This window comes from Pteropus alecto, unplaced genomic scaffold (genome assembly GCF_000325575.1).
Source record: "Pteropus alecto unplaced genomic scaffold, ASM32557v1 scaffold176, whole genome shotgun sequence".
NCBI classification, from domain to species: Eukaryota; Metazoa; Chordata; class Mammalia; order Chiroptera; family Pteropodidae; genus Pteropus; species Pteropus alecto.
In genome coordinates, this window is record NW_006438644.1 from 223,041 (window position 1) to 235,315 (window position 12,275).

A 12,275-nucleotide genomic window follows, 5' to 3' on the forward strand; every position below is an offset into this window, starting at 1 on the left:
GACGTATGGATACAATTTATAATTTTTTTTGGTGTCAAATTTCTTGGAATATTTATTATTTCATGAAAATTCCCTGCTTTGTTTAATACTTAACATATTTTCAGATTAACACAATATATGAAGAACCGTGTTTGTGTTTGTTCACTGAATATGTCACATATTTATGCACTTTTCCACTGTATTTAAATTATAAGATACAAATGGACACTTGCAATAATAAACAGAACATATTTTTCATGATTATTACATCTCATACAATAATTTTGATTTTTATCGCACCAAATAGTTTTCATTGTAATGGCTCATTTTATTCTGAATAATTTTATTTATACACTTAAAATATAAAGTCACTATTATATTTTTGCTATGTAAATAAGCAATGTCAACAGTGGAATTTAAAAGAGAATGATTACAAATGAAAACTGTTATTTTTGAACATATATTTCACAGCATGAGAACAAGTATATTCAGCTGTTCATTTTATAAAGAGAGAAAAATGCATTTAAAATTAGACTTGTACCAGTCAGAGACTATAATTCATGCAGTCTTAAGAAAAATATAAATGCATCATATCAGTGGGTAAAGAAAAAAATCATTTCAATAAAACATCTGGTGATTAAATATCTCTACATAGAATTTTTTTTTTTAAAGAAAAACAGTTGAAAGTTAGGAATTCAGCATCAAGCCTTTAACATGTTTTTAGAATCAGAAAACTATAGAGATTGAACCCATAGAGGGTGATACATAGAAAAAAGTTCTTATTCTGTGAGTAATCTGAGGACACCTACCTTCCATTAACCATTAGCGTTATCACTTTGCTTTCTTCTGAACCAAGATTGAACTTAATTCAAGGTTTGGTGAACCTCAGTATATTAACTATTTTATAAAAGATAACAGACCCTCCATGAATTGAAAATGGGCTTTGACCGATTTTCACAGTAGCGGGAATAGATTTGCACTGATCAGATTGTACTCTTGTGCTTATCATCCTGTGGCTTCAGCGTCACACTGTGAGAGAAGTGTTGCTGGATTTGCCAGGCCGCACGAGACGGAACATAGCCAGCTAACCCACAGGAGATGAAATCTGTGCCCTTGGCTATGCTAACAATGCTTCTGCAGCAGGTCGCTGAGCTAAGGAGGTTACCTTGGGTGGCACCTGGCTAAGCTGATGTAATATGCTCACTCAGAGGGAAGTTGGGAGATCGAGCCAGTTTATCTGGGGCACCTCCTGCTCCCTTCGTAGGTCCTGCTTTAATGCCTCTTTTAACTTCTACATTGCTAGTGCCCTTTTCCCCCTTCCCTTATCTCATGCCATCCCACCCTTATCAAAAATCCCTTTCTCGAAAGATGCTGGTGTGTATTTGTGAAAGCCTAAGCATCAAGTCTCCTGAGGTTTTTGAACATTCTTTCTTCAAAGGATCGTTTTTCTCCTTACAGCTATCAAAAGATAATTGCCAATCATATCCAAAATAAATCATTTGAGTGTTTTAGAAATTTCTCCTACAGATTTCACCACAGTGAGTAGCAGAGATATGACTGGGAGAGAGAAAAGCAGATTTTACATTTATTCATTTTTTTATTTTATAGCGGAAACCCCCAATGGTGGTAGAAGATCTTTTCGAAGACATGAAAGATGGTGTAAAACTGCTTGCTCTCCTGGAGGTCCTATCCGGGCAGAAACTGGTAAGAACTTTTCTGTGATCAGGCTTGTCAAACTTTCCTATTTGGAATTGGCAGTTGTGGAGTTGGGAGCATACAGAGCTCTGCCCATATAAAAGAAAGTTCTCTTTTGTAGTCAGTAAAACGCCGGAAACACTAGTCTGTGGGTCACTTCTGCGAGCAAGGAATACATTTCCTTTCTTGGTCCTGCACACACACCTTTAGTAGATTTGAACATTGGATGTAGTAGCAGCAAACTTGGAAGGAAGAGCAGAGAACTTCCTCAATAATCAATCATGGTTAATTATTATTACATGTGTATGGTACCCAGGAAGCTAGCTGCAAACTAACATCTGCCTCACTTTAAGTGTTTGTTTTTCATTTAGAAAGTATCATTGGTCCTTCCTGTGTATTTATGTAGTTGTCTGTTGAAAACTAAGCCTGAAGTCCCCATGGCATTTTTTTTTAATATGCTTGTGGACATCCTCCATCACCAATCATTTGTAACGGGAACGGCATGTTCAGAATCATTTGTTTTTATGCACAATGGAACCAGCAGAGTAAAAAAGAAAAACACTGACAGTGAGCTGTAAAATCTATTTTCTACATTACTCAAATAATAAACTATTTATTTTTTTCTGGCTTTTTTTTTTTTTTCATTTCAGAGTGGTAGAGAAGTAAGTAGTTTGCAAACATAAACTATTTATAAATGATGTTTACCATAATTAGAAAATGGAGCTCAGGAAATAGTCTTCAGGGTGTTGAATAGCACGCTAGACACAGGGTTCAAAATTGAGGGTATTTATTTATTCTTTACCTCTTTTATCTTGACAAGAGTTATATTACTTGGATAATTTAGTTTTTGAAAAATATGTTTTTGCCTGAATGTAAATTTCCAATTAATTTTGGGCAGGAAACCCTCAAAATTGCTTTTGTAAAAATGCTGTTTGTTAAAAAATACAAACTGGTAATAATGTATTAAGTCATTTACCTAATCTGATTCACAAGGTAGCAGGTGCTGTCTGTGCCCCAGATGTCACCTCAGCTCCCGTCTGCTTTCAGCCACAGCAGTGGTGGACATACCTCTGTACCCTAACAGCCTCTCCACTCAAGCACTGGTAGGAAGCTCTGGGATTCTGTCCTCAGGGTTTATCAAAGCCACAAACTGCAGAAGGCAGCCCTCAACTGCAGAAGAGTTAATGGTCTCAAAGGACCTTCAACCAGTGGAGGCGGGAATCCAAGAATAAATGCTCCAGTATGGCATTTGCAAGGAGGGTCAATTCTAAGGCGTATTTTACACATCTCACGGAGCATCCTGTGAGCCCCAGTTGCCCACAGTGGAGACCTTCAACAGCACATCCTTTATTGGCACCTGCCCCCTGTTTCAGTCCCCACGCATCCTCATTCTTGCTACCTGGGATCATCTCCCCAATCAATTACATGTACCCAAGTCCTTGTCTCAGGCTCTGCTTTGGGGGAAACCAAACAAGACCCATATGAGCCTTAGGATGTAGGAGTTATTTAACTGAAATGTAAAATCCCCAGATTATTGATCATCTTCATTTATCCTCCTGAATTAAGCTATTTCATTAAAAGTTGAAGGAACCAATTCAAACGCATATATTTAAGAAGTGTATTATTCTAAGTGTCAATACAATTCTGCTATTGTACTTGGCTAACAGTATGCAGAAACCTTCACAGGCATTTAACTGCCAAGCTAAATGATTCTAGAAGAAGTATATTATTTTGACATCAGAATCCTACTTCTGTTTAAGTGCCCTACTTGCTCGGACTTAGAATGATAGGATCTTGCAGCTCAGCTCAGTTTCAGAAGGCATCTCAGCATTCTCCTTGAACAGGAAGAGAAACTGAGACACAGAAGGACGCTTTCTGATCGAACCTATACTATTTATTTCTATCGAGCCCTTCAAGATCCTGAATTACATAAATGAATTACTCTGAAATGATAAATAAACCTTGGGGATGTTTCTTTAAAATTTGAACATGTAAACATTATGATTCAGGACCACATTAAGAGGTGAAAAGCATCATTTAGAAGAATGTGGGTCCTAGGCATTCTCCTAGAGCTTTCAAAGGGAGGATGTGGGCAAGAACATTTCCCATGGGACCATGAACACTGCTCAGGGAATCTATAATTATCTCATAAGCGGGATGCTATTAAGAACATAAGACTTAACATCGCCGTTCACATAGCCCAGGACTCTGGCTCTGACTGTGATCTTCTGGGAAATGTGGCCAAATGGCTTTGTACTCCTTTTGCCACCAGCAACTCAGGGGGAGGAGGTAGGCTCTCAATATTCTGGTCCCTCTAATAGCCTATCATCACTCTCTCGTCTATTATTTTTATTTATGGCCCTCAGGAGTTTTTAAGTTTTTAAATTATTATTCTTGGATTCTTCTACATCCCTTGGATATTATTTGTGGAGTGTTTACTCTTTAAATCAACCAGTGATTATATGTTTTAAATCGCACGTAAACATAGGAACACTAAATTTAATGTTATACTTAAGATTTTTTAAGAATATGAAGAATTGCTATTGAAAAATTAGAAATAATAGAAGCAATATTAATAGAGTTTAAGGAGTGCAGAGAAGCTTCTTATCCATTTTAACCTTCTGTACAGTATTTTTCAAATTCTTTGACACTTTACCTTCAAGATGAGTCAACAGTGAACAGTTGGCACTTAGGAAATCTGGAGCATCAAAGACCCTTGTTCGTTCACCAAGTGACTTTATTAATAATCAATCACATATTTAGAGTGGCAAGAACACTTTAATCTCTTAGAGAAATATATAGGTGAATATCTCTGAGACATCGGGATAGGGAAAAATAATAAGACACAAAACATTGACTGTAAAAGATTGCTACACTTGACTAATACTAAAATTAGAAATGTTTTTAAATCAAAAACCTTTAAAGAAAGCGAATAAAGAAATTAAAAATTGGCCGAAGATATTCACAATACACGTTGTGAAAGGATTAAGAAAAGATTATATCAAGAATATATAAAATACATCTTCACAACAATGAAGACAAACAACCCAAAGAGAAACCTGGGCAAGAGATGTGAAAAATCATTTTACAAAAGGGACAGACGTTGCTAGAGAACAGAGGAAGAGACAGTCACGTCATTATCAGGGAAACGCAAAGAAAGACCGCAGTGAAAGACCATGTTACTCATTCAACTGAAAAAAAAGATTCAACGTCTGTCGAAATCGAATGTTAGGATATTCATCGGTGGAGTTATAATCGTATTGCTGAAAAGAGTGAAATGTAGTGCAAGCACTTTGGAAGAGTTTGGCATTACTTTAGAAGTTCAAAAGCCACATTGCCTCTGACGCGGCAATTCCGCTCTTAGCTTTGCATCCAGGAGGGACTCTTTATCCTTGTACCAAAGGTTGGATGTGCAAGAGGGATCTGTCAGCATAGATCACGGTCAACATAGCCAGAAAATAACCCAGATTCACATCAAATGGAGAGCAGATAGATGTCACAGAATATAGCTGTCAAAATGAAGGAAACACGTGACAGGCAACAACCTGGGTGAATCTTAGGAACCAAATATTATGTGGAAAAAATTCAGTCTCAAAAGAGTAACACAGTGATATCCTTTATGTAAAGCTAACAACCAAAATAAATGTTATTTTAAAGAATGCATATAAATAAAATGAATTCATATGAAAAGGAAAGCGTTGGACTGGATTTGCATGATGATTGCCATGGATGTGGGAAGGCAGGTGGATGGGTGAATGCTGGTGATATTGAGGGGTGTGGCTTTCATACTTAATTTCTGTGTCCTGGCTTTGTTTTACCTGGCAGATTCGTAGGTGCTTTTTACATTATAGAAGATACTTAATTAAATAACTAAGTGAGTGGGCCATGCATGGACCAGTGATGTCAAGTAGAAGGAGGTTCTCGAATTAAGAATAAATAGAAATCAAAAAAATTTAAAAAGTACCTTTTTTATTTAAATATTTGTTTAAAATCATATCATGAAAATTATTACCTGATACACTATTGATTGGAAAATAAAAGGTACTCAGTTTGAAATTTCAGTGGGAGAATGTTTAGTGTCACAGAGAACTCAGTTATGCAACTGTGGAGAAATTGCCTCAATTATGCATTCGGTTCCTGTAGGTGTAAAGGAGACTAATGCTATCTATTTCACTGAAATTGTTTTGAGTTTTAAAATTAACATCGTGACACGTAGAAAGCACACAATACATTTTATTAACTCAAACATAGGCAACCAGAATATACCATTGTGTCAATAACATTTTTATTCTCAGAATCCCATTTTTTAACCTTGGCTCATGTGCTCTAAGTATTTTGGTCATCCAAACGGAGTGATGTTCCTAATACTGTCAATAACCCCTCATGCTACTTTAACCGAAAAAAAAAAATAATGGTGAGTGACCAAGAGTCCATTCTTTTCTTCTTTAAATCTCCTTTTTTTAAATTAAATTTATTGGGACGACGTTGGTTAATAAAATTATATAGGTTTCAAGCGTACCATTCAATAGTATGTCGAAGTAAGTCAGACAGAAGTAGAGAACCATATGATTTCACTCATATGTGGGATATAAAACGAGAAGAATACTTTTTTAAAGACTTTATTTTTTAGAGCACTTTTAGGTTTACATCAAAATTCAGAGAAAAGTACAGAGATTTTTCATAGACCCCTTGCCCTCACACATACAGCAAGAGTACTTTTCATATAAATATTGCCAGTTTCAATAGAAAACGTAGGAATTTTGTAAATTTCTGCTCTAAGACCTACAGAAACCAGAAAGGCAAAGGCATTAACAGATAAGCTGAGAATGGATGCCTGTATTGAGTGAATTAATACCCATATGTGGTCCTGTATGGATAATGCTCTTTTGTGCATAGGCTGACCTTTATAGAAATTGAGTTATGCTGGTGGTTCTTGAATATTCTTCAAGTATATTTTAATACATATAAATAGATTTAATAACTATCTTTTTAATGTGTGCATTTGGCCTATTCCTGTTCTCCTCCTGCAGCCTTGTGAACAGGGACGCCGTATGAAGCGCATCCACGCCGTGGCTAACATCGGCACGGCACTCAAGTTCCTTGAAGGAAGAAAGGTGAGAGAAACTAAAACACTTCAAGAAGGAGGTGTGGGCATGCCAACGGTTTCGATATTGTCTGTGGAGAAAAACCCTGCACGTAATCTGTGCAGCATACACATGCAATATTATCATTATTATTGTTAGACTTACAGAAAAGTGGCAAAAAGGGCAGAGATTTCACATCTATGTTTCACGAGCCAGTTTCGTCTCATGTTAAGAATTTACACATAGCATGTATACGTATGGAGAGTGTCATTCCCAAAATGTGGAAGTTAGCATCGGTATGTTACTGTTAACTAAAGAATAGACATTTGTCTAATTTCATCAGTTTTCCTTCAGTGTCTTGTTTCTGTCCCGGGGAGCAAGCAGTAACACACCTTGCATTTGATCGTTGTGGCTGCTCTGTTCCTTCGGCTCTGTGATGGTTCCTCATTCTTTCCTTGTCTTTCATAACTTTGACACTTTTGATAACTGCCGCTCAGCTATTTTGGAGAGCATCTTTCGAGTTGGGTTTGTATGAGGACATCTCATGATTAGATCAAGGTTATACACATTTGGCAAGAATTCCAAGGAAGTGATGTCGCATTCCGCGTGCATCATATTAGTGGATATAGGATATTAGTGGATATAGGATACGGACATATCTTATTGCTGGTGATGTTAAGTTTGGTCACTTGTAAGGTCATCTGCTGTTTTTTATTTTTAATGGTAAAATTCTTATTTTCCTTTTATAATTGAGAAACAGCTTAGATGAGATCATTGAGATCATGCTAACATTCTGCTTTTCCTCAAACTTTGCTCCCTGATTTTAGCATTGATTGCCTTCAGTAATTAATTTATGTGCCATTTGCCTAATGATGATTTTGTATTTCCCTCATTTCCTTCTACATGTATTAAAGGGAACTGTTCTGTAAGAAAAGATGTCTTTTCTCTCCCCATTTATTCATTCGATTACTTAGTTCAGCATAGACTCATGGATATTTATTTTATTCTATAGTTATAATTGAATACTACTATTATTACCACCATTTTGTCGTTCGAACCGTTCTAGCTTGGCCATGAAGAGTTCTTTCAGGCTGTCTCCTGCTTGTCTTGTATTTTCCCTGCCCCAGTCCTGTAAATCAACCACTTCTCTAAGGAAGCCTTATTCCTTCTACTGGCAAATGGCAATTAGAAGCCAAAATTTGATTGCTAAGTATGCTCATTGCTACTGAGGTTTCATTGCTCCTGAGTCCTCTCAACAGGCAGATCTAGAAAATATGTTTACTAACCTGGATGTCTTTCTCTGTCCTTCTCCATAGCTTCTGCTATGTGTGTGTGTATAAACCATTAGCTCGAGCCGCTACTTCTGATTTCAATCTAACACCACAAGGTTTATTTTAACGTTCCATGCTTGTTAGTTTCTGCTCTCTCCTGCAGTGAGACCCTGGCTCTCATCTACAATATACTTACTCATTTTTCAGCCCTGGTATGCACATGAAGTAGTTACAGAATCGAAACCCATGCCCTTATGAGAAACAGATTTACTAACTGGAGAACCTTATTTGTGTGCGTTTTTTTGGTCCTTAGCATTACAATATTTAGTCAAAAAACTGTTTTCCAAATTTGCTTAGGTTACTTCTGTTTTTCCCATGCTAAACTTTTAGTGTGATTACGTTATTCATTTAGAGTTCAGGTAATAGAGTTCTATCCCATTTGAGTAACGCCTTCTCCCTCCCCAAACATTCTAGTTAATTACTTTTTTATGTATATGCTGGGGAATGAGATATTACTATGATTCTAAGAATAAAAGTTATACTTAGAGAAGTACCACTCTAATTCTCATTCTTATCGCTCCATTATCATTTCCTTCTGTTTCACTCCCCTTCACACTTCTAGGTAATCGGTCTCTCTCATTTCTCATTTACCATGCCTGTATTTCCTTTGCACAGAGGAGCAGTGTATTTTCACGTGCCACCTTCTTTCTTACATGAAGAGTACCGTACTTACCGTACTATCGACACACTCTCTCACTTTGCTTTTTTCATTTAACGGTACGTCTTAAAATCATCCAACTCAGTTCATGGAGATCCTCATTCATCTTCACAGCTGTATGATATTCTATTGTCTGGACGTGCCAGAGTTTATTTAACAACCCTCTTATGAATGAGCATTTAGGTTATTTCTAATATTATTCCAACAGAAATAATGATGCAGTTAATAACTGTGCATATATACTTTCATATTATTGCAAGTGCATTTTGGGAGTAAATTCCTTTCGATTGTTGGACCTAAAGGTAAGTGTACATGTAGTTTTGTTAGGTGTTGCCATATATCTTGCCAAAAGGATTGTACCAATTCTCTTAGATTTCATCCCCTTCCCAGATTTTATGGAAAATTTTTCAGTCTCTTTGGATGTCTTTCTATTGCCCAACCCACCCTCCTATGCTATTAAGATGTTATTGTAAGTTTAACAGGATTCTGCAAGAGAGAGAAGGTGGGAGGTGGGAACCTATGCTCCATAAACCCATTGTGGAGCACACAGTTTTTAAAGAGAGAAATTAATTCTGAAAAACATTTTTCTTCTCAAGTTGAGCAAAAGATCATTAGGTTCTATAATAAGCTGCATATGTTAGCTTCATGGTACAGTGGGTTGCGGTAGAAAATTCAACTTACATTCAGCCACGTTTTTAAAAAGAATAGTATACAAGGAAAGAGAAATAATCTGGCCTCTGCGAAATGCATTACGGCCTCCCTCGGTATCGGGGCGATTGGCTCTGGGACCCTTCAAATACGAAATCCAAGGATGCTCAAGTCCCTCATATAAAATGGCCTAGTATCTGTGTATAACCTCTGCGCATCTTCCTGCATCCTTTAAATCATCTCTAGATTACTTATAATACCTAATACAATGTAAGTGCTATATAAATAGTTGTCACACTGTATTGTTTAGGGAATAATGACAAGAGATAAAAGTCTACCTTTTCAGTGCAAACACAACCATCATACACAACCATAGTACACGTCGGCAACAATGTAACTTTTTTTAGAGTATTTTCCATCTGGTCTGGAACCCAAGGATACAAAAGGCCAACTGTAATCTTATCGTTATTGGGATATATTCTAAATTTGTGAGCCATGGATACTAAAATAGATGTGGAGAATATTCTGGATAAGTTTTGAAACTAATCAGAATGATTATAAAGACTGCAATAGGTTCCGTTATAAAAGGTTAAAGAAATTCAATGCTTTTATTGTTCACAAACATGTTGTAAATGTCTTACTCTGCGCTAAATTTAAAATAAGTAGACATATAAGCTTATAATCTATAGCACTTCTTAATTTTTTTTTTGTCTTGGAACATGATGAATGAACATTACCAGTGAGGCAAAAATCCCATGGATTTATTTCAAATGATTTTATTTCAAATTATTTCAAATGATTTTTGTGCCAGTTTTACACTATCTTTATTGAGGTATAACTAGTAAATTTAAACTAATACTAAAGCATAAAGCATTTGTGAGATGATTTTTGCATCTGATAAATTTTTATTAAAGTTAACCATTTATAAATTCTGAACTTTATTATTATTAATAATACATCTCATGAAATCATGGCTGAGAATTATTGAGCTAGAAGTTTAAGGAATACTTTATTTTTTTTTTTTGTATTGGTTTAGGGATTATGAGAAAGATGATGAGCAGTTAATTGTATTCTATCGAGAGTGACTAAGATAAATCGATTTTGCTTGGACTTAGAAATAACTTTTTTAATAGTTGCGAAGGCATTGAAATGAAAATTGGGAACAATTGTAGACAGATTAATATGTGTCCTCAATACTTTATAGTTATCAGTGCCCCAAAGTAAGGAACTGAACCTTAAACGTCTCTTTCTATTTTACTATTTCTTACCTTTCCTTTGTCTTTAAAATATATTCCTCAAATAATGCTCTAAATTTACTACCTACATTTTTATTCCCTTTGAACAAACGCTGCTGATTTTGAAAGGCTATTTATGTGTGTATATCATCTTCTCCCTTTGTTTTTCATGTCAGTCCATGTACAGAGGATCACCGGTTAGTACAAATTTTAGAATCTTTAACTCCTGACTTTTATAGGTAAAAGAGAACATAAGTTTCATGCTATTTGGTAGCAAACTTCAAAGTAAGTGCATCTTCTTAAACTATTTATCACAATTTCTTTTAAGTTCCAGTCAACTTCTAAATGTAAAGAATGACCTTTTTTTTTTTTTTCTGTCTGGCATTTTGTTGGTAATTCTTTGCATGATGCCACGTTTTTTCAACTTAAACAAGTTTTTGAAATTCATTTGATAGTAATTTTTATTGTGTGCACCTAATGAATGCTCTTGAAATTTCCACTGAAACCATGTGCCTGTTTGTTTTTCTGGCTCACATTACTTACTTGTGTGTGTTAATATATAGGCATGACCGAGTTTTATTGCTGTCTAATGAAGTGCTCATTATTGCGTACTTAAACAAGCTATAATTTTCTAGTACATTACTAGTACAGTTTTTCTTTTTAAACAGATTAAATTAGTCAACATTAACTCTACCGATATCGCTGATGGCCGACCCTCAATAGTTCTTGGACTGATGTGGACCATTATTTTATATTTCCAGGTATTGTGCTACAGTTCCCTTTTAAGTTGTATAATGTCATGGAGGGAGGTCATAGCAGATGTTTAATGATGCTCTGTCATTTGTCATGCCTCTGGGGTTGATCTTCAAGCTGGCAGGCATGTGACTTTCACAGATACATTGTTTTTTGGAAGCAGAATTTCCTCTTCTTCCCTGTAAAGGTGTTATAGATAAAACTCCCCCAAAGAACTCTGGCAAAGGCACCCACTCTGAAAAGTGGGCAGAACACAGTGAAGATGAAATGTTGGTACAGGAAGTTCAGAAAATTTATCTTTGTTATCTTGGAAGGGAGCAGTTCTATGCTCCCATTAGATGTTAGGGGGAGAAATTAACTTGCCATTCCGTTCACAATTGTAGCTCTAGCCCTTAGATTTTTTTTTTTTTTTAATTGACTTTATTTTTTAGAGCAGGTTTAAGTTCACAGCAAAATTGAGTGGACGGTACAGAGATTTCCCATACACCCCCTGCACCTACACACGCATAGCTTCCCCATAATGCCCCCTCAGAGCGGCATATTTGTTACAATTAATGAACCTGTATTGACACATCATTGTCAAAGTCCATAGTTTACATTGGGCGTCACTTTTGGTGTTGTACATTCTATGAGCTTAGATAACTATTAGATTTTACTTATTTGTTCTTGTATTTAACAAGTTTTAGATGCAGGGAGACATACAAAGAGTAGAGTAGAACATCAGTCCTGCCATTTAAGAGCTTACTTTTTGCCAGCTGTGTTAAGATAAACCATTTTTAGTTGAAAAAGTGAAACATCTGAGGGAAGAACAAAGATAATTCTTGTATTTCTGTCGACTGTGAACGTACAGATCGAAGAGTTGACCAGCACCCTGCCACAGCTGCAGTCCTTG

The 12,275-nt window shown here is 36.0% G+C and overlaps 1 protein-coding gene across 1 annotated transcript in view; it reads left to right on the forward strand.

The window, feature by feature from the left end:
- LOC112469032 (nesprin-1-like) overlaps positions 1-12,275 on the forward strand; it is a 134,027-nt gene that overhangs the window by 16,515 nt on the left and 105,237 nt on the right. The window contains 3 exon segments of the mRNA XM_025049483.1: positions 1,588-1,683; positions 6,705-6,788; positions 11,299-11,391. Of these exon segments, the coding sequence (XP_024905251.1) occupies positions 1,588-1,683; positions 6,705-6,788; positions 11,299-11,391 (273 nt within the window).